General features: G+C 46.8%; 2 protein-coding genes across 4 annotated transcripts in view; both read left to right on the forward strand.

Moving 5' to 3' along the window:
• The window catches only part of tab1 (TGF-beta activated kinase 1/MAP3K7 binding protein 1), an 18,701-nt gene extending 9,052 nt beyond the window's left edge, over positions 1–9,649 (forward strand). The window contains exons 6-11 of the mRNA XM_079758821.1: positions 2,746–2,862; positions 4,173–4,284; positions 5,342–5,483; positions 5,974–6,187; positions 7,126–7,279; positions 9,423–9,649. Of these exons, the coding sequence (XP_079614947.1) occupies positions 2,746–2,862; positions 4,173–4,284; positions 5,342–5,483; positions 5,974–6,187; positions 7,126–7,279; positions 9,423–9,636 (953 nt within the window). The 3' untranslated portion in view covers positions 9,637–9,649. The remainder of the gene's footprint in view (positions 1–2,745; positions 2,863–4,172; positions 4,285–5,341; positions 5,484–5,973; positions 6,188–7,125; positions 7,280–9,422) is intronic.
• Positions 9,650–16,120: 6,471 nt separating this feature from the next.
• mgat3b (beta-1,4-mannosyl-glycoprotein 4-beta-N-acetylglucosaminyltransferase b) overlaps positions 16,121–22,441 on the forward strand; it is a 33,429-nt gene continuing 27,108 nt past the window's right edge. Inside the window, exons 1-3 of one of the 3 annotated variants that reach the window (XM_079730435.1) lie at positions 16,121–16,768; positions 18,490–18,603; positions 19,388–19,436. In XM_079730435.1, coding sequence (XP_079586561.1) covers positions 18,594–18,603; positions 19,388–19,436 — 59 coding nt within the window. In that variant the 5' untranslated portion in view covers positions 16,121–16,768; positions 18,490–18,593. Of the gene's footprint in view, positions 16,769–18,489; positions 18,604–19,120; positions 19,164–19,387; positions 19,437–22,441 lie in introns of those variants that run through there. The other 2 variants (XM_079730438.1, XM_079730439.1) reach the window with 2 other exon arrangements.

Genomic DNA, 22,441 nt, shown 5'->3' on the forward strand with positions numbered 1-22,441 from the left:
GCTGCTTACCTATTGCAGATTCAGACTTCCCAGCCTGATGCAGGTCTACAATTGTGTTTCTGGTGTCCTTTGACAGCTCTTTGGTCTTGGCCATAGTGGAGTTTGGAGTGTGACTGTTTGAGGTTGTGGACAGGTGTCTTTTATACTGATAAGGAGTTCAAACAGGTGCCATTAATACAGGTAACAAGTGGAGGACAGAGGAGCCTCTTAAAGAAGAAGTTACAGGTCTGTGACAGCCAGAAATCTTGCTGGTTTGTAGGTGACCAAATACTTATTTTCCAAATAAATTCTTAAAAAATCAGAAATTGTGATTTTCTGGATTTTTCTTTTCATTTTGTCTCTCATAGCTGAGGTTTACCTATGATGAAAATTACAGGCCTCTCTCGTCTTTTTAAGTGGGAGAACTTGCACAATTGGTGGCTGACTAAATACTTTTTTGCCCCACTGTACTTGGTGCCGTAGACAACTACTCCAATAAACAGAAACCTGGTTTAAGCCTTTCCTCAAGTCATCGAGATGGAACAAACAGGAAACACTGGTTGTTATTTGTCCAAGTAAACCTCATAAAATAACATGCCTGCCCATATATGGGGAGTGTAAACCAAACTCAAATAACAAACCCAAAACCGCTCTTTTTAAGCAACAAATAGATTTGTTTAGCCCGCCCTGGGCTAAACTCTCTTTCGATAAAAGTCTCCATCAATTGGCATATATTTCTATCTATAATTCTTTATAATTCACTTTTGAAAGCTTCCCAATATTAGTGCAAGTGATGGAAAAGGTTTACGTGGCTTCCTTCAAAATGCCGCAGCTCCTTCCTCCTTGTGTTCTGTTTGGGTATTTGAACATCCTCCGGGTTATCGAGATGTTTGTGTTTAAGGCCGCAAAAAAAGGAAACTCAGGCCAACAGCATACAGCCGTGTCTGGACAGACGCAATATTTACATTTTTTGCATCGAGAATAGACCTAAACATTCAGTGGGTGGTGTGAATTCTAAGTTGAGTGAAGAACGTGGGCTGTGCTTTACTTCTCACTATGAAATTATTGTCTTTTCAGCTTTATATGCACTCTCCTTCTCTCTTGTTAGCTGGACGTTTAGACCACTCATCCCTTCCTCAACTTTTTCCAACTGGCTTTAAGAATCAAAGCGCATTCACAAAACTCTGCCTCAAGTATGAAAAGTGCTATATGAATAAAGTTGCCTTGCCTTGCCTTGCCTAGAGCGGGTTGGCTGGTAACCGCAAGATTGCTAGGGCGATTCCCGGCTCCTCCTAGCTGAGTAACAAGGTGCACCTGAGCAAGGCACCTAACCCTAACTGCTCCCAAAGAGCTGGCTGTTGCCTTGCATGGCTGATGCCACCGTCAGTTTGTGAATATGTGCATGAACGGGTGAATGTTAGTTAATATCGTAAAGCGCTTTGGGTGGCCTCTTGGTTACAAAAAAGCATTATATAAATGCAGTCCTTTTACCATCCATTTACCAACACATAAATAATATTTTCAGAAATGTTCCTGGTACCCTGCGATCCTTTAGCGTAGCCCTAGGGCTACGGGTACCTTTGAGTAGCACTGTTTAAGTGGGTGCTACGTCTAATGCAGTGGAGAGTGGGTAGGAGTGAAGGGTTGGTCCGTTGCAGCCGGGGGAGCAAGTAAAATGCTTTCCCTCAGCTGGCTTCTTCTGGCCATTTGCGGGCTCACAGGTCATTGTGTGTGACATAGAGACCTGCAGGGGCCGTATTGGCACTGGTAGGTTAAGCAACGCGCCCCCCCAGCTGTGGTCTGATGGAAATGGTTCTGGCAGCCGAGGTCGCGCGACCCACAATGTGATACTCCCCTGGTGGGAAGCAACCATTTTATATTTATACGCTGATGGCCGGCAAAGAGTGGTTGAACATCTCTAGCAGGGAGCTGTGACTGATATTGGATATGCCGCAAACAACTAACTGGCGAAGGATAGCCTCGTCAGATAATCACCTCGGGTAAATATGTCCGGTATTGACAAAAAAGTGACCTAATGTTCTGTCATTCCATCCATTATTGATTGCCGTTATTAATTATATTTCAATAATGAACGGTGACTGCCGCTGCCCGATTGGCCGTGAGCCTTCTCTTGACGTAAAGCAGGAAGCACTCCCTTTGAAATTGTTGTTGTAACATGCAGATAACACGATTGATATTGCATATAATTCAAGCACAAAGTCAATACAATCATGAAAAACAATAGTGCAGTGAGACGTCTTTGGACGTATCAAAAAGGGTACCAAAAAATCCAGAATTTCACAACTGGGATCAATAAAGTATTTTAAGAAGTAGTATCTCAAGTATCACACACACACACACACACACACACACCTCCATCTCATGTTTCATTTATTTCTGATTTAAGAGTCAAGTCAAAACATAGCAGCCAGGTAAAATAACAAATACACATAGAAATAATAATAAAACCTGCTGTTGCAGACATTCAGTTTATAGCTGGGATTATAATGCCACATAACAATAACCTCAGTCTAATGCTCCATCTATCAGCTGTTGGGGCCTGGCATTGTACAGCAAGGGAGTCTGTCCTGAGACTGATGTTGAACTTGTTGTGCAGCAAAACACAAGCAATGATTCACTCCAAAAACAGGATATGGGTGACCACAGGTTAGGAAGGTGCTGTTTAAATGCAGGCCATTCAGTATCTCTGGGTCTTGGTGACGGTAGAGGTGTGTTTTTTGACGGCCCGGGGGTTCTGTGTTTCAGGGTCCAACCGGGCACTGCTGTGCAAGTCCAGCAGCGACGGGCAGAACCAGGTGCAGCAGATCGGAAGACCTCACAACACAGAAAATGAGGATGAGCTGCAGAGACTGGCTGCTCTGGGTGAGACACACACACACACACACACACACACACACACACACACACACACACACACACACACACACACACGGTAAAAAAATAAAGCACTGTCAATCTATCACCTTCTGGCTCTTTCATCACCTGTCATCTTGCCAATGTCAGCCTTTGTCTTTTGCGTAATGTTCCATTATCCCCGTGCACTGCTGCCACTTTGCTCTAAAATTGACCTGTTAACATTCATGAAATGGCTGGCGATTTATACAGTATATAGAGATGGGTGGGAGGTCTGGATTAGAGTCTTAATTTGTTGACTGAGAGAATCTGTAGAGTCATCCAATGTTTGTTGAGTTGGTTTTATTCGATTTTTTTATTGATGTTAACCCACAAACATAAATAAGAATATAACTGCTAACTAAAGCCTGGTGATGATGATTAACTACACTAAATTAATTAGAAATTGCACTTGCTTTCCGTTGTCTGATATTGATGAGCAGGAGATGTCTGACATTCTCACGTTATCTATTGGATCTAGTGTTCTCCAAATTATTCCAGTGCGAGTACTCGCGGTAAATGGCCATCACTGCTCCCTATACAGACCATGATTGCTGCTCTTACGCCACCCTTCCATTTCCTCACAAAAGGACCAGGTTAGTCACTAGGGTATAATTTCGCTCCCGATGAGTGCTGTGGTTTTGGGGACGAGGAGGGTGAGGGTAGGGGAACTCCATCGCTGGCTGCTGAGCACACCATTAGGTCTGAAAGCACTCGTTCTAGTTTGTTTGTTGTTGCTGCTGTTGTTTCTGCTGCTGTGGCGTGATGTCTGACTGTGGAGTTCTGTGGAGCGAGGTGCTACTCTCGTGGGTATACCTGGAGGGGAGGTCTGTCACATGCCATGGAGGTTGTAGGCACGTTGGAGCAGAGCACAGCAGATTATGTATGCTTCTTTTTTCAGCCCATTCGTTCTATTTATATGTCAAATGAGGTGGGGAGCACGACACCTGTACCCAGGTAGGAAGCTTGTATGAAGCTTGTAAGATGATGCAGGATGGTGGTAGGACGGTTATAGGAAGGTTGTGAATGTTGGATGAAAGTTCTGGGAGGATTTTAGGAAGCAAGTAGGACAGTAGGAAGGATCTGGAGGTTGTAGGATGGTTGTAGGACGGTTATAGAAAGGTTGTGGAGGTTGTAGGATGGTTGTAGGATGATTATAGGAAGGTTTTAGGATGGGAAACATAACTTGACATTAACAAATCACAATTAACAAAAGACATGATGCACAAATTCAACGTGAAATAGTAATAGTATTTCTCTCTCGTCTTCCCCTATCCTAGGAGTGGACCCGGCCAGGGTAAAGCAGGCGGGGCAGATCGCAGGTCAGCCCAGCACCAGAACCATCGGAGACTACCGGGTCAAACTTAACTACACAGACATCGACTTGCTCAGGTGGGACACACACACAGACAAACGCATGAAGACTCACTCATTCTCTCCCTCTCTCACACATTCACACACTAAAACAAACAGACACACGCACACACTATCAAATACTGTCAGTAGTCTGTGTCTGTGTGGAAACTAGGTCTGTACGTTATGGACTAAAATGTATATCACGTTATGATTTGAGGCATAGATGGTAACGGTATTATATCACGGTATGTTAATTGTATCTTCTAATTTCGATCTAAATGCTTCTGAAGGGGTAAAGTACTGGTTAGGCAGCATAACTGCATGAACAAAAATTGCAAGTTACGTCCATCTCTGAAAAACACAACAGTATGGATTTGTTTCTCCACTTTGTCGCGGACCTTGCCGTATAGTTTTGGCATCACAATTTGGCTGAAGTGTGTGCGGGCAGGTAACACGTACCTGGGATAGAGTGTTTTGACCGTCTCTTTAAAGCCCTTTCTATGGACATTTTGAAAGGGAACCATGTCCTTACACAGGTAAACAGTGACGGCGTTTGTCATCTCGTTTCACCGCTGGCTTTTTTGGTCGTAAGGACTGGCTTTGGAAAATGCCTGCGGAAGCGATGTCTGGAAGAGATACAGAGACAGCTTCACTCTACCAGCGTCTGGCTCGTACAGTGTGGAATGAGTGCTCGTGAATGGACTATTGCGAAAGCACGCAGGCGCAATAGCATACTGTCTGAGAAGGCAGTATAGCTGTCAAATCTGTCAGCGATGAAATGAAATAAAAATGTATTTACGTTGCTGTATTAACGTGTTACGTACTTTGACGCATTACACACATATCTGTCTACCGGTCACACCGGTCTCACGGTAACGTCGAAATCCATACTATAGCGCAAATTCACACCAGTGTTGGTTCTATACCGTTTATACCGTACACCCCTAGTGGAATCTGTCCCCTCTCCTTCAACCATTCATCCTCTCGTCTGTTCATTTCTCTCTGTCCTGAGACGATCTCCCATCCTGTCCCCTCTTACCATCACCCCATTCATTTTTCGGTGTTCTGTGCTTGCTCACATTGACGTCATCAGCGGGGCCAAGTCCCAGCCAATCATCGCCGAGCCGGAGATCCACCGCAACCAGTTGGATGGCGTGACAGGCTTCCTGCTGCTGATGTCAGAGGGCCTCATCAGCGCCCTGGAGTCCGCCCGCGGACCCGAACAAGCCAATCAGGTGAAGCCCCTCCTTGAACTGTCTTGTCTGACTGTCTCTCTGCCTGCCTACCTTAAGTCCCATTTGGCTATTTTTGTACTGATTAGGACAGAATGGCTATCTAAAGCCAGTTGTACACATTGTCTTCTAATTATCGACCCGGCTCTATCTCATCATCATTAATGTGGCTCGCCATCGGATGAATGTGCCGATGACAACACTGGAAACTATGGGGTCTTATTTCCCACTCCTTCTACTCTATCCTCCCCTCCGGTCTGTCCGTCTCCCTCCTGTCTCGTTTGTTCCCCCGCCTCCCCCTCGTCTCACCCCCTCCCCCGACCCCGCTCCATCCACGGCTCCCCTGACTCGAAGTGACTAAGTGACTCACCCCCTCCCCCCCTCTTCCCTCTCTCTCCACACGGCTCCGCCCCCCTCCCCCCCCCCCCCCCCCCCCCCCCCCCACACACACACCTCAACCCCTGGTGCGTCGGGACGGTGGGCTGCTGTGCAGGAGATGGTTGCCATGGTAGCGGCGGAGCTGGCGCAGCAGAGCGACCTGGGGGCAGCGGCCCAGGCGGTGGTGGAGCGCGTGAAGCGGGTGCACCACGACGCCCACGCCTCGGGGCGGCAGCGGGCGGCCCGCTGCGCCCGCCACGAGGACATGACCCTGCTGGTCCGCACGCTGGACTACCCCCCCTCCGACGGCCTGCTGACGCCCACGCAGGGTAGGGGCTCCCGGGCACCGGCTAACCCCATCAGACTGTAGAACACCCCCCCCCCTGTAGGGTTCCCTCCTCCGCTACCTTTTGTTTTATATATATATATACATATTATAGGATGTTTATTATATTTTTTGTTGTTTGTTCCGGTTTTATTGTGTTCTGTTATTCCTTGAGATAAAAAATTGGGGGATTTTTTTGGAAGGTTTGTGATAGGTCGGGGATTGGACCTATCGCAGCTCAGTCGGGGCGGCGGCTTGTGTTTGTTGCGATTTATTTCTGCTCCGTGTGAAAACGTTCTACCCCTCTGGGCGGGGGGTTTGCACGTCTTGTGTTCCCAAGCTGCATTAAGATAACACAAGATCTACTGTGTTTATCCAAGGCCGGAAATTGGGGATAAAACGCAGACCGGTGGAAAGCTAACGAAAAAAAGCTTTTAATATCCTCAAAATATTCTGCTCCAGCTTAATTCCGCTTCTTGCGGTCAAGGGCCAGGATAGTCGAGTTACGGTCTAGGTCTGTGTGTTCGACTCACATTCAAAAGGGGCTTGGTTCTTACCCCAATGTCCACAGTGATCCTGTAGGAGGCCTCAGTCGTTTAATTCATACCACTACTAGTTTAGTTTGGTTTAGTTTATATATTTAGCACACATTACCATTAATGGCGCAAGGAGGGAACGAAGCCCAATGGGCTTGTACAAGAGTTCCACCCCTGTCAATAATCACAATCAAATCATATTTATTAGGCTAACAAATAAACTTTAGAAAATAAGGAGACAAAGTACATAAATAATCGAAATAATCAAAATTAGATGGAAAAGGATGTGATAAATACATGTCTTAGAAAAAAAAAAAACATACTACTGTATGTAACCCACTTTTCATCAACAATCTGTCGTTTTAGTGTTTTTTTTCCATTGAACCCCCTGCCTGTGTCTCCACAGGGGGCCGCATCTACCCGGTGTCCGTCCCCTACTCCAACAGCCAGAGCACCAGTAAGACCAGTGTCACCCTCTCCCTGGTCATGCCCTCCCAGGGCACCCTCACCAACGGGACCAACACCGCCTCCACCGTCGAGGAGGGGACCCCCACCCCGGGGTAAGAGCCTGCCCCTACACTCTCCTCTTCCCCACCCACCCCCGCACCGCCCGCTGTGAGCCTCAGGCACACACTGCAACATTTAAAACCTCTTTAACCCCTTAACTACAACACCTTACCTAATGTCTCACTATGTCAGTTTATAACCTGTGAGGACCGCTCTCATGAAGGGGTGTCTTCGGAAATGTTGAACATTGTTCTATATGTGGATATTTTAATGAATCCACATGCTTTCCCCTTTCATTAATGAATATAAACATGGATATGGTGGTTCGTTAAGAGTTGAAAAGTCGACACGATTTTAAGAGATCTTGTAGTGCGTCAGCTCGGCTTCTATTTGGCCACCGGCCTTTCCAGGCAACAATTAATGTGATTGGGATTCTCCCCACACACTACAGGATTTAGGATAATCAAAAACGGAACATGTTCCATATTTGCATGTGAAACATTTTCGACGTGGAGAAGTGAAAACACGCCGCAGGACAGTCGGGCCTGATTATCCTCCGAGCCCACGACTGTCTGAAGGGGGAATCAGGGGGAGATGTGGGCTAATGATCCTGTAGTGTGTACCCGGTATGCGCCATGCTCGGTTACCACCCGTCTCCGCTCTCCTGTCTGCTCCCTCCTGGGAGCTCTCAATTCGCTGCCGCCTTCTGTGTGTTCACCCACCGCCACCACCACCGCCACCACCATCACCTCCACCACCATCACCTCCATGTTCACTTTTGGGTGTGTTTGGTTTCCACTTCCCCCCCCGCCGTTATCCTGTTTATCTTCTCGGTTGGTTGAGCCCCGACTCCCTCCCTCCCTCCCGCTGTGCTGTTAGCTTTGGGTGGGCCTGTTGTTCACCTCCCACTGTCCCCGCCGTGCGGCCTCTAATGTTGTTCTGGTTTAATTGTGTGTTCCTCCATCCTGCTGCTCTTCAGCTCTCTCTGAACCAGCCCTTGAACGGCTGACCCCCGCTGGGCGCCACTCCATTAACCAAACAGGGAGTTCCCTCAGTGACCTTGCATGACCTTTTCTAGAATAATGTCAATGACATCGCTGTGGATGTGACACCGCCCCACTCCTCCCCTCTCATCTCTAAAAAAGCTTGTGTGGCGTTGGAACCCCTTATGAATAATCCTACCCCTAATCACACAGCAGAGGCTTCTACAAATCATCTCCAGGGAATGTAGTGGAAAACAAATTCCTTATTTTGTAGTAGTTTGTTGAGCAGACAACACAGGCCCCCTAACTGGCTCCCCCTCCTCTCAGCAGTAGGCCTTGGATGAACCGATGCTGTGGCCAGTGTATCACTTTTTAGACTGGAGACACCCTCATGAACACTACTCTGCCCTCAAATAGCACACCGTTGTGCCCGTTCGTGCTTTGGGTTCTCGATGCACGTTGTCTAGTCTTGTCCTGTTTTTCTCTCCTTCCGTCTCGGCCGTCACCTGCCCTTTGATGTGCACCACCGACACTTTACGCTCACTCCATCAAACTCCTTCGACTCATCACTCACTTGCTCGCTGCTTCTCACTCGCTCACTCCCACCTCTGCATCTAAACGATCTTGTCATCCCGTGTCCTCCTCGCCGCTCCTCCCACCCCGCCGCTCCCCCCAGTGTGTGCCCGTCGGCCGGCCGCCGAGCCTCCATAGACATCCTGCAGCCCATAATGGAGCTCTCTGTCTCTCCGGCTGCCTCGCCCATTGCCCCTCTCCCTCCGCGCCGCCTCTCCGCCTCGCTGCACTCCCTCTCCCGCCCTCCCCTCTGTCTCTCCACCTCGCTGCACTCCCTCCCCCGCCCTCCTCCCGCCTCCACCCTCACCCCGCTCCCCTCTCTCTACCCCTTTCCTGCCTCCTCCACTTTTCCCTCGCTGGTCCCCTTCTCCTCCTCCCGCACGTCTTCTCCCTTCTCCTTTGTCCCCACCCCACCGCCTCCCCCCCTCTCCTCCTCTTCCTCCTTCTCCTCTATCCCTACTCCGACTCCTGGCCTCTCCTCCCTTAACGCATCTCCCTCCTCCGCCGACTCCGTCTCCTCCTCACCCTCTTCTCATCCTACCTCCTCCCTCCCTGACCCACCACCCCCTCCCTGCACCTCTCCTCCCCCACTGATCCCCTTCTCCCCCCTCTCCTCCTCTCCCCCCCGCCCCCCACGCAGCCAGAGCCCCACGGCCACCCTGCAGTCCACCAACACCCAGACCCAGAGCTCCAGCTCCAGCTCCGGGGACGGCAGCCTGTTCCGCCAGAGGGGCAGCCAGGCGGCCCAGCCGGACGAGACGGGCCGCGTGCCGCCCTACGTGGACTTCAGCCAGTTTTACCGGCTGTGGGGCAGCGACCATGCCGACACTCAGAGCACCCTCGGGCCCCAGTGAGGGGACACAAGGACTGTGGATGGGGGGGGGATTTATGGGTGGGTGGGTGGGTGGGGGAGAGTGATGAGACACCACGGACTGAGATTGGGGAGGGGTTGGATTGTGTGGGTGGGATTAAGGGTGAATGCAATTCTGGGATTGATTGGTTGAAGTCTGCTTCCTCCATATTTCTTACGAAGTCCGTCCCCTGTCGCATTGACAGATGTGGAATGACCGGCGATGAAGACGGACGGAGAACTTGGAGATCGTCCTGGGTCAACTCGCAGGGTTGTAGTGGGTCAGGTCGGAGAACAATGTGGGAAACAAGTTTGTGGTCTCCTTCTGGAGGAGGGTCTGCTCTGGCTTGTTGGTTGGCCAGAGCTTCTGATCTTTTCAAATCTATCCTTTCCTTTTTTAGCCAGGAATATGTGTATTGAGCGCTAGATGTTTAATTCCAAATAAAGGGTTTACATGCATCTTGACTTCCGATATAAGTTACCGTCTATATACTGTTTATATGATTGACCTCAGCTTAACTTGTAAGTTGCTTTGGATAGAGCGTGCTAAATGATTGAATGTTAATACGTCCACCTGGTCAGAGTCAGTAAATCTGCATTTGTTTGTTTTGTGGTGTACATGCCATTGTTCATTGGATTTCTGAGCGTGGAACCTGGCCAACATCTTTTATGATTGGTTATTGGGCCAGTAAAGGGGCGGGTCCCGCTTCCCCTTGAACTTCCTGATGCGACACAATGGGACCCTTCCACTCAAATAAGTCACAATAGTCAAAATAATAAGCCCTGCTGGCGCGCTGTTAGCCTGCGTGCTTCACACTGCGTGTCATCTCAACGATAAAGGAAGAGGCAGCCTGGACACAGCTGCCCCTTAATCTAAATGTGCAGAGCTGAGATACCACAACAGCTATTAATGACCAGAGCATTCCCTGCAGGACTTGGAAGATGTCTTGGCGGCAGCAGCCGGTATCTTATCCAGACGGCGGATTTGGGGAGTTTAGTGTAAGCAACAGTGGAGTGTTGTATACGACAGCCAGTTGCACTCCCCTAATAAACGATAACCTGCTTGGGCTTGGCGTTGAACTACACGCATGCTCCCACACACGCACCGACAAGCGCATGTGCACACACACACAAGCGCATACGCATGCAGGCATGCACACACACATAAAGACACACACAGAAACACATGCCTACCTATTAACAAACAAACGCACACACACACACTAGGCTAAAGTGCAGAGAACATGGAATAAACCGTTTGTGCTCATTTCCTTCTCCTATTTAGTTGTAATATGTTTGAGAAGCACTTTGATCACGACAGGATGAAGTAGCAGTCTTTGTGCTGCAATCTGTTTCACCGTTATCAGAACCCTCCCTCTCCTCACACACACACACACATAAACATCACAACCCAAATACAACCACACACACGTATGCACACAACCAAAATACAGACGGGTTTAAATGGAACAATCAATGCCAGCAGTTCTAAATTATTGAGCAGTCTGTCTCTGTCTCTCCCTCCTATATGTGTATTCAGTACTAGGTTATTATTTTCAAATAAAGGATGAACATGCAGCTTGACTTCAGCTACACGTTTCCGTCTATATGCTGTTTATATGATTGTGTTCAGCCTAACTTGTAAGCCACTTTGGATATAAGCGTCCACAGTTTGCTAAATGACTAAATGTAAATATGTCCACCTCATCAGTCAGTTAATATGCATTGTTTTTATATATAAATATATAATTGTTCTCTATCTTTGTAATTTGTGCATGATGATAGACATAGTGCCTTGTTAAATGATATGACTACATTACCCATAGTCCTGTTGTGATCTTCTGTATACGTTCTCCTGTAGTCTAAAGAGGAGGTGAGCCAGCCTTGGTGGGATACCCTGGGAAAGATAGAGGCTCTCAGTTTCTCCCCATGGCCTCGGGATTCATAGGCTGTGAGAGGTGTTCTAAATCTATAAAGAGCCTAATGTTATCTTACATGGGTACTTTGCAGGGAATGTAGCTAGGTTATATATATATAGAGAGAGAGAGAGAGAGAGAGAGAGAGACAGTGTGTAACATGGATACAGAGAGGGAGTAAAGAGAGGGAAAGAGCAAAGGAGATATATTGAACTACTGTTTATATTGAAGGACCTCTCTGAGCACTGCCGATGTGTGCATTAGGATGCATAATGGGATTTTTTGTTGGCAAAACTTTTTGTGATTAAAAATAAGTTATTGCATTTATATAGAGCTTTTCTAGTCACCAAAAGCACTTTAAGAATGTGTGTGTGCTTGGGGGCCTGGGGGGGGGGTCCACCACTACCAGTTTGTGCATCACCCACTTGGGTGATGCACAGCTGCGAGTCTGTGCCAGAGTGCTCCCTACACACTGGCTGTCACAGTGGGGATTGGGATGCCTCTACAGAGTTGTATTAAGGTATAATCCTAAATCAACGTAAAAAACCAAGTCACCTAGGCTAATGAAAACGTTGATGGCCACGACTCGCATGAGAAATGCTGTTGCCGTTTCGGACCAAACAATGTCTACCAATAAAGACATACTTTCACGATTAATTACAAAAAAATACCGAAACACCTTTACTACCGATTTTATTCCTTTGGTCCTGTGCATCCAAAATGTAGGTGGCCATTGCGATTTGAAGTCACGATGTATAAGCCCTTTACTGTATGTGCAGAGTCCAAGATGTTTAAGTTGCTCTCACACAATATCATAGATCTTACAATGTAGCCACAACAGCACCATGCTCCGTATATCATAAAGGATGCACAATAGATCCTGTCTCGCTCAGGCTGCAGATAGGACTATACAATTCTCCATTGTAAACCCCCTCCCTCTTGGTGGCTGATATGATAACGGATATCATATGGTTGTTTCTAGTCTACATTTCTGCCCAAGGGCAAGGGCATTTAGATAAAGAATTGTTAATAAAAAGTCACATCATTGAACTCTTTTGAGGTCACTGATAGACAAACTTCTACGCTTTTTAAATAGGGTTGCTAATCCCACTTATTTATTGTGAAAACAGGACACATTGATAAGAGGGTGAGCCGACATAGGTTTGATCAACAGTAAATATTGAATTGTGTCCTCCACATTGCTAAGCGACAATGGCTCACAACAAGCCAAAGGAAGATCTATGAGGGGATGGCAGGATTAGATTCTGCTCGTCCATTAGATTAAACTGATGATTGCTATTCCGCATGTGCATTCGCCTAAGGGATTCTCCCTAAGTGTGACTGTGCCACAAAAAAAGCTTGTATTCACTTCCTGCTACTGACCTTCTTAATAACCTGTCTCTATACTGTCGAACCCCTGCCAAATCCTTAATGGCCTGTCTCTAGACTGTCGAACCCCTACCAGTTCCTTAAAGGCCTGTCTCTGTACTGTATAACCCCTAGCTGTTCCTTAATGATCGGTCTATGCACTGTCTAACCCCTACCTGCCCCATAGCCGGGACTCTGTATTCACTATCTTTGTATCGTTCCCCAACTTCAATGCTAAAAACATGCTAGCGCCGGCGTCTATAAAACATCACAACCTGTCCTATTCAAGAGAATAAATTATACAACTTTTTTATAAACAAGCCTGTATTTGTATAATTAGCTCAATTGCATTCTTACATTATGCCACAATCACTGACCTAAATTACTTCATTGTAAATGTTAATTACAACAGCACAGACCGATATGCTAATCAATTGTGCTGATTACTTTTACTCTATCTCGAGTTTTAGTGTGGGGCAAGAATATGCTATACAATTATTCAACATGCCACATAGTCTTAATTATGATAAAAGTGTTTAACCATACATTCAACTTCTCCTATCTGAATTTCTTGTCTGGGAATCAGACGGGAAATAAGCTGTTCTGGTCAAGTATTTCTAGAAATGAATCAAAAGAGGAAGTTCTTCTGCAATGTAAAAATAATTTCATGTTTCGTCCATCCCACACAACCTGGGAGACCTTGAACATGGTTTTGATGTAGTAGCTTTGAGGAAATGGGGAGTACTGGTAGCAGTAGTGGGCAGTAGCTAAATTGTAGTCTTTAATGTCAAGCTGTGGATATTCTTACGGAAAAATAGAAAGAAATCCAACTTGATATAAAAATACCACTTAAAATTCATAATATCTCAGAGATATTTTGAAGATAAAGCGGAAAATGTTAATGTTATATTGGATTATTATTTTTACATTTGTATTCACATGGTGCATTTGACTATATCAATTAACATTAAATATAAGGTTTTCACTTTATCTAAGCAGTATTTTTTAAGCTAGTGAAAGAATGTCCAATCCAGGACAAATATATATGACTCATCTTAAATAGATGAGACTTTTGATCAGTCTTTGGCGCGAAATAAACAGTTTTTTGGTAGTGGGATGGACGAAACATGAAATTATTTTTACATTGCAGAAGAACTTCCTCTTTTGATTCGTTTCTAGAAATTCTTGACCAGAACAGCTTATTTCCGGTCTGATTCCCAGACAAGAAATTCAGATAGGAGAAGTTGAATGTATGGTTAAACACTTTTATCATAATTAAGACTATGTGGCATGTTGAATACTTGAATAGCATATTCTTGCCCCACACTAAAACTCGAGATAGAGTAAAAGTAATCAGCACAATTGATTGGCATATCGGTCTGTGCTGTTGTAATTAACATTTACAATGAAGTAATTTAGGTCAGTGATTGTGGCATAATGTAAGAATGCAATTGAGCTAATTATACAAATACAGGCTTGTTTATAAAAAAGTTGTATAATTTATTCTCTTGAATAGGACAGGTTGTGATGTTTTATAGACGCGGGCGCTAGCATGTTTTTAGCATTGAGTAGTTATGGAAGTTGGGGAACGATACAAAGATAGTGAATACAGAGTCCCGGCTATGGGGCAGGTAGGGGTTAGACAGTGCATAGACCGATCATTAAGGAACAGCTAGGGGTGATACAGTACAGAGACAGGCCTTTAAGGAACTGGTAGGGGTTCGACAGTCTAGAGACAGGCCATTAAGGATTTGGCAGGGGTTCGACAGTATAGAGACAGGTTATTAAGAAGGTCAGTAGCAGGAAGTGAATACAAGCTTTTTTTGTGGCACAGTCACACTTAGGGAGAATCCCTTAGATGAATGCACATGCGGAATAGCAATCATCATAATAATACACTTTGTGTTGCGCCTCACGTACAAAATATCCTAAAGGGCATTAACAGAACACCCCAGAACCGTGTACACAGTGGGACACGTAGTATAATCTCAGGATAAAAGATAATTGCGTGCTATGGTGACCTTTAAGAAAATGGTGGTTCTCGACAACAAGGTCCAGCGACCTTGGGTGACTCAGCGACATGACTTTTCTCACCACCACTGGTGCTAACCATTTACTCACCACGTCTCAGGCCGCGCACGCTAACCTGTCACATCCTGCCAGCTCCTGTGTTAAAATACACCGCCCGTCAGTCCAGACACCTTTAGGAGGGGTAGCCCTAGTAGGGGTACAGAATAACTCGTTGTGCTTCAAGAACACTGACCCCACAGGATGTATCCCTCGAAGAATGAGCGTATTCCATTATACGGCAGATTTAGCGTACAGGGCGGTCAATACAATCAATAGAGCCCCTGCCGCCTATGTATCGTTTCCTGCGGAACTCACCGGAACACCGTTTGTGTTTGTGGTGGGAGCCAACCGGGGGCCCGCTGCACGCCAGCTCTCCTAGCTGGTGCGTCGACGCCAGGAGGAACGTGCCAGGCAGATCGCACATTGAGCCTGCACACTGTCCAGCATTCTAATTCACAGTCACAGGGGGAACAGTGTGGGGAGCGTGCTGCAATCTGGGACGACGCCGCCGGAGGAGGAGGAGGCAGCAGCACCTGACAATGATGGGCCCCCTGACCCCGATTCTCTCGGTGTCATAAGGAGAACCATCTGATATTTTCGCAGTGTTGTCCTCAGTGCTAATCTATTTGATATTTGGTGCTAGACGTTGAAGCTGGTTGAGATGGTGATCGTGCTGCCGAGCTGCAGCCTTCCGCACATGATTTGACTTTTTGATGCTGTTGATAAACGAATAACAGTTCACTTATTAGATACACATAACAGCATCTCTATATTAATAGAATCGTTCAAACATAAATGTACTTAAAGTTCAATAGCAAACTCTATAGGCCTTATATATTTTTTCTCTGTATTATTGATCAGTCCGACAAGGCTACCCTACACTTTATCTTAGATAACAATTTGCCTCAAGCAGGACTATGCAGATGACGGACTGAATTTAGATCACTGCTGGTCTCCGCGGTTCTCCCGGTGTCGGAGTGGGAGTGCTCGCCGCGTGTCCGCCACTTGCTGCCCGCGTTGAGCAGGAGCAGCAGCAGCATAACGGGGAGGAGCCGTTCCTCCGGGGCCCCTCCTCCCCTCTCTCTATCACCCCCACTACGCCTTCGCACAGTCCAGCCTGCGATAGGAGGATGGAAGAGTGGAAGAGAGAGGAGGGTAGTGTGGATGGGGGGGCTATTCTTTTCACACGGGCGGAAAGGCGTCATATTTGATAGAGAACGCAGGCGGAGGAGCCGCATCAAGCAGTGAAGAGGAACACGAAGAAGGAGGCGACGCACGTCACAAAAAGAGTATAGGACGATACCGTTGATATCGCCCCTTCCACTCCCATCCCTGCAGAACCGGCGGGATGTATATCTCCCCCTGCAGCGTTTAGCCAATGTGCCGCTGGAGCGGATCGTGTTAACTGGAATCGTTCGGACCATCCGTTGTTTTTCTCTCCTTGGTCAAGCCACCCCCGTTAAAACGGCTGCAGCACCGCCGTTTGAACAGCGGTACGCACCGCTACCACCAATATATCAAGAGTACAAGACAATGGACTGAAACCGCTTCCAGAAAAACACCATCGCTGCATCAGGCTCCAGCCGATGAAAACCCTGGCGCACCGGGTTTAGCTGTTGTGCAGCGGTGCTGGGAGGCGGCTATCCTTCCACCGGGGAGACAGGCGGCGAGCATCGCAAGTGTCAATAATGGCATAGAGACATCTGCATTCAGACGACAGCGACGACTAACACGGCGCCCACCAACCATGAACCTCTAAAAGACACCCAACACAGGCGATGGGTAGGGATACATTTTGAGGGGAATCAGGGCATGATGGGCAGATTATCGCTATCGCCGTATAATTGCAAGGCTGAGATGGCTGTGTGTGTGTGTGTGGTTGTGCCCGCGCGCATACGGGTTGAAGTTGTTTATTCTTCCCTCTGTCGCGACATGAGGGGACATATGGTCATGGCTATGATGATGATGATGATGATGATGAAGATAGGTCCGCGTAATTATAAAGATGAAGGCATGGTGTGTGTGTGTCTGTGTTTGTGTTTGTGTTTATGCGCGTGTGTGTTTGCGCGTGCTTGCGTTTCGGGTCGTTGTGCACCCCCTTTTCATTCGTGCTAGGGTATTATGACTTTAACCGTTATGTCAATGTCACTTGGAGTGTAAGTTATTCTCTTTTGGTTATCCATAGTCTCGAAAAGATTCGTGTCTTTATTATGAACAGTCCTGGTCGTGGAGCCTTCCACTTGTATCCTATACGAGGATCTTATGTGTTTTGGTAAACCTTATTTCATATAGATGGGCTCAGAGAGTCTTGTGGGATGACCTATCTATGCCTAGTGGGCGTTCCCACTTCTGATGCTTCCAAACCTCGCCAGCTAGATGGCCCATAACATCACGGATTTGGGTTGGGGGTGTTTGTCCCTGCTGTTATTTTAAGCCCCCATGGCCTCTTCTCGTACTCGACCCAATCCTGAACGGATGTACTGGATTGTGTGGTTTGGACTGTGTAGCTAGAGTGCTTGTGTTTCCGGCCAATACAAAACAACAAAGTCCACCGGTGAGGTTATCCTCCTTTCCCCTGGTTTCTCCCCCCAGTCTTTATACCACCGCGATGTGCGCCAGGGGTCAGATATTGACCAGGGTTTGTATGTAAGTCTGAGGTTTTTTAGCCCTCGGAGGTCGGGAGAGCAGGTGTTTTCAGTAGCAGGCTAGAGGTAGTTGGCCCCCTTTTTCTATTTTTAATCTGGGCAAAATACGAGTCTATAAATTGGGTGGAAGGGATAGGTTGGTTTAACATACCTCAGCTTCCCCTGAACTGAGGCTGCCGAAGTGATGTTGTGTTGAAATGTGTTGTTGTGGTTTCATAGACGTACACAGGATATGATGATGAAGATGATAAACGGGGATATTCCTCAACCCTATAACAACATATCACACGCTCTCTCATCCCCTCTCTCCGTCGCTCTCATTCCCTCTCTCCGTCGCTCTCACCCCCGCTCTCCGTCGCTCTCATTGCATCTCTCTCTCATCCCCTCTCCGTCGCTCTCATTGCATCTCTCTCTCTCTCATTCCCTCTCTCCGTCGCTCCCAACCCCGCTCTCTGTTGCTCTCATTCCCTCTGCCTAGCGCTCTCATTCCATCTCCCTCTCTCAGTCTCTCTCTCCCTCCCATTTACCTACAATATTTCTGTCACTTAGAAAAATCCACAAATGTGTGTCTGACTTTTGATAATTATTGTCCATTCAAACTTTGAACAAGGAATATTTTAATTGATTTGCATTGTCAGAATTTGACTTATAGGGGGGGACAAGTCTGTGTAGCTTGATCCTCAATTCAAGCCACATGTACAGTATGTGTGTATTGAGAATGATGAGGTAAGACTGTGTGTGTGTGTGTGTGTGTGTGTGTGTGTGTGTGTGTGTGTGTGTGTGTGTGTGTGTGTGTGTGTGTGTGTGTGTGTGTGTGTGTGTGTGTGTGTGTTCGTGTGTGGTATGGTAACCCTCCAGTTGGTTTTAGTTTGAGGAGAATGGAGCCATTGAAGGGTATCCAGAGCCTGTGTTCCTTTACTGTATGGGAGCAGTCAGGTGATCCAGGTCCCACATTTTGACCAATGGACAGAGGTATGTGTGTGTGTGTGTGTGTACAGCTGTGTGTGTGGTCTCTTTATGTACAACTGTGTGTGGGTGTGTGTGTGTGTCATTTGTAACAAGATGTGAAAACAAACGGTATTCAGAAGAACACCGCTGTATGAGGACAATCATTCAGCTCGTGACATTTGACCTTTCACAGCTCCTTGGCACTCTCTCTTTGTGTTCCCGAACCAGGGACGAGTGCCTAACTGCAAATCATTCTAAAAAATGTGACGGATAAATACATGAACAAAGCTCCTTGAGAAGCACAAGCATTGTTCTCCCAGAGAAGGGTTTACAGATGGCCCCAGCGAGACCAGACTTGCTGCCTTGTCTTGTCGGTGTTTGTCTACCTCCCAGTTTCCTGGTTTGGTTGCCCACTCCCTTTGCCAACCGTTACCTGTTTGATTATAATTCACACCGTCGGACCCGCATGTCTACATGCGGACCTGCATGTAGAATATGTTTGTAGGAAGTCTTGACTTCTTTAGTCTCCCCGGGTCGACATCAAGACGGTTTTTGAAAAGGATTTGATTTGGACAAGAGCACAGGTAAAAATGTAAAATAGGTTTAATTGTTAGGATTTGGTGTGCGGTTGTTCATGACGTATTCAAGAGCGGGGACATGTGTGGTCTAGTAAGCCTGTTATATGGAAGTGTGTTATTTTAAAAAGTGATACCACAGTAATGCTACTTTTGTAGCGCTACATCACAACTATAGACTTAAATGAAGCTTACATTCTGTAAGCTTATCCTATCCTTTAACTGTTTGACAGGAGAGATTGAGAAGAGGACATACATCATCGAGATGAGGAGAGGATTCAGGTGAAAACCGCCGTTCATGAAGGAAATCCAACCAGCCAAACGAGGACGTCTCCTACAGCTGTTTATTTAATTATTTTATGTTTTGGGTCCATTTGAATTGTTAATACAACCTGACAGAGGGCTTAAAGCGAGGATTGCACTATGAGCAACAAATGGCAAATAATTCAGGCATTAAAACATTGTGTTGTCGAGTTAATGAGCCAAGGAGGAGATGTTTAAAAAAGAGCCAGGAGCAATATTAAAGGGCCTCTATTTCAACCGTTGTGAGGCATGTCTATGCAAGCAATTGCAAAAGCTATCTACTAGTGACATCACAAGTGGGAGTGTCAAATCAAATGTATGATGGATGAATCCAAGTCCAGCCTAGTAGTTGCTACGACCCACCAGGGAGGTCTACTGGAGAGTTCATCTATCCATCATACATATAGCCTAGCCTAACACATGGCTGGAAAATAGGAGCCCTTTGAAGCCAGTGAAGCCGCAGTTGGAAACCAAACCTTAAAACAACTTATTCAATGAAAAGTGATGTAGTGGGATACATAGAAGTGACATGAGCCACAAACTGACCACATAAAACCACATTTTTTTAAAAGCGTAGGATTAGATGTCATGGATTGAAATTGCCAGATAATACAACAGCATGTTTTTTTTTTAATGTTGATAGTGTGCTAGGACTAGCTCGACCTGGCTAATCCTCTTCAAACCCTCTGGGTTTGTATGAAATTAACCCAACAGCCTCAAAGTTTCACATGTAAGTTCGTCTCTCTGTCTCTCTGACTCTCTGTTCTGATTATATTCACTCTCACTCTTCCCTTCCTATCCGCCCTCTCCATCTCTATTTTCCATTGTCCTGTAGTTCCTGTCCTTCCCAACTCCTCTTTCCATCTCTATTCCCTCTGTAGGCAGTGGGCTGTGTGTTGTTGTGATGTCACAAAACAGCAGCGTCCCCTCCCCCGCGGCCACATTAGCCACAGCCCAACAATGTGGGCCTCGCCCCCACCGCATTGACCATGCACCCCGTTCAAGTCCTGCCCATGTGCTGACACATCCTAAGCCACACCCTGAGCCTAGTTGACCACACCTCTTATAATGTCAGCAGTGCCCCGCATATGTTGGCCCCACCACAACTCTGCAAACCCCGCCCACAACTACACGATCCACAGCAACGGCATGTGGATTAGCCACACCCCTAATTGTGTTGACTATGCCAAAAGCAGGTCACAACAGGGGGAAGAGGAGCAAAGAAAGAAAGGGTTGGAAGTGGGATTGCCCAACCTTTTGCTGTGTCAACGTGTAGTAAAAATACACATTAGGGCAGTAGGTCTTGGGGTGGCTGTGGGGGAGAGAGGCTCCAGGGCATATTTTGTCTGTTGGATCCAGGAGCAGTTGTTCCTGTATCCCCCCCCCTCCCACAAACCTCTTCGTGAACCTGGCTAGCGTTTCACGCTATAGCGCCTAGCTAAAAATACTCCCCTATTGCTCAGAGGGCCACAGAGCTGCTCTACTTTAAAGCAGACAGCTCACACAAACACACACACAGGCACACACACACAGAGCTTACACATACACACACAAACATATTCACACACAAACGCACACACACACACACAGATGTGCACACATGCACACATACACGGCAGAGTGCCTGGTGTAGGCGTGGAACGTGTAGGCTAGGCAACTGCTGGGGTCATCCGTCTAGTGGGTGAAGCCCACATGGAGTGTTTGAGGGAAAGAGGGAGGGAAGGAGAGGGAGGGAGGGAGGGAAGGAGAGAGAGGGAGGGAGGGAAGGAGAGAGAGGGAGGGAGGGGAGAGAGGGAGGGAGGGGAGGAGGGAGGAAGGCGAGTCAAGGAGCTGTATATCGACTGTAGAAATATTATATTATATATAAGTGTTGCTTATAATTGTTATTAATTATTGTAATTATTTTTGTTGTGTGTTATTATTGTGATTGTGGAGATGGCTTTGGGACTCTCCACACTTCCGCACATGCACACACACATGGGACAGAGCTCTTTCTGTCTGTCTGTCTATACTAACCCCACCATCCCCTTCCTGGGACTGGGATGTCATTACCAAAATGTACTTATATGTAAAGTTGCAAATCCTCATTTGGCTGAGCTGGACATAATACCCACAGACCCACACTCACACACAATCACAAACACAAAACAAACGTCACCTGCTATGAGTGATGTATCTATTTGCAACCCCATAGAAGGCTGAAAGACAGCGTTGTTGAGTGGGCGTTGGAGCAACTTGCTCTGAACTAAACACTGCAGTATCCTTCAGCCTCCATCTCTCCTCTCATAGCCTGCTAGGTAAGAAAGGAACATGAGGTGTGTGCGTGCGCGTGTAGAGGAGGCATTGCTCACATTAGGACTGGAAGTGATCGAAGACAAGCTGTTACTTTATTAATCCCAGACAGGAAATGTGGGGGTGCTGTGGGTTAAGGATGAGAGAGAGAGAGGTTGAGAATGGGAGATCGAGGTAAAGAGATATGGAGGTGGAGAGAGATGGAGAGCGAGAAGGATAGGAGGAGAGAGATAAAGGAGGCAGAGAGGAAATTGGTGGAAAGAGGGAGAGATAGGAGAAAGGGATGGAGATGGAGAGACAGAGGTGGCGAGACGGAGAGTGAGATGAGGGATGGAGAGACAGGTGAAAGAGAGTCAGCTGGAATGAAAAATATCGAGTTGAACAGAGGAAGAGGGGGAGACGAAGGTACAAGATTAAGGGATAGAGAGAGAGATAGAGACAGGACAAAAACGGGTGAGAAGGAGAGAGATGAAGGAAGAGAAGCAGACGGGGGGGGGGGGGGGCATGTTTATCAGGATCCTCCTGCAGTGTTGAATCACATCATCATTCAAAAGACCACTGATGAGAACACACACACAGTATTTGTGTATGTGTTTTCTCTCTAAATGTGTCACAGCTGAGGTATGTGAGTGTGTGGTCCTGGATGAAGGACTCTCAATATTTAATAAAAACACACATTTAGTATGCAGTGG

Source organism: Pollachius pollachius, assembly GCF_949987615.1.
Source record: "Pollachius pollachius genome assembly, chromosome: 2".
Lineage (NCBI taxonomy): Eukaryota > Metazoa > Chordata > Actinopteri > Gadiformes > Gadidae > Pollachius > Pollachius pollachius.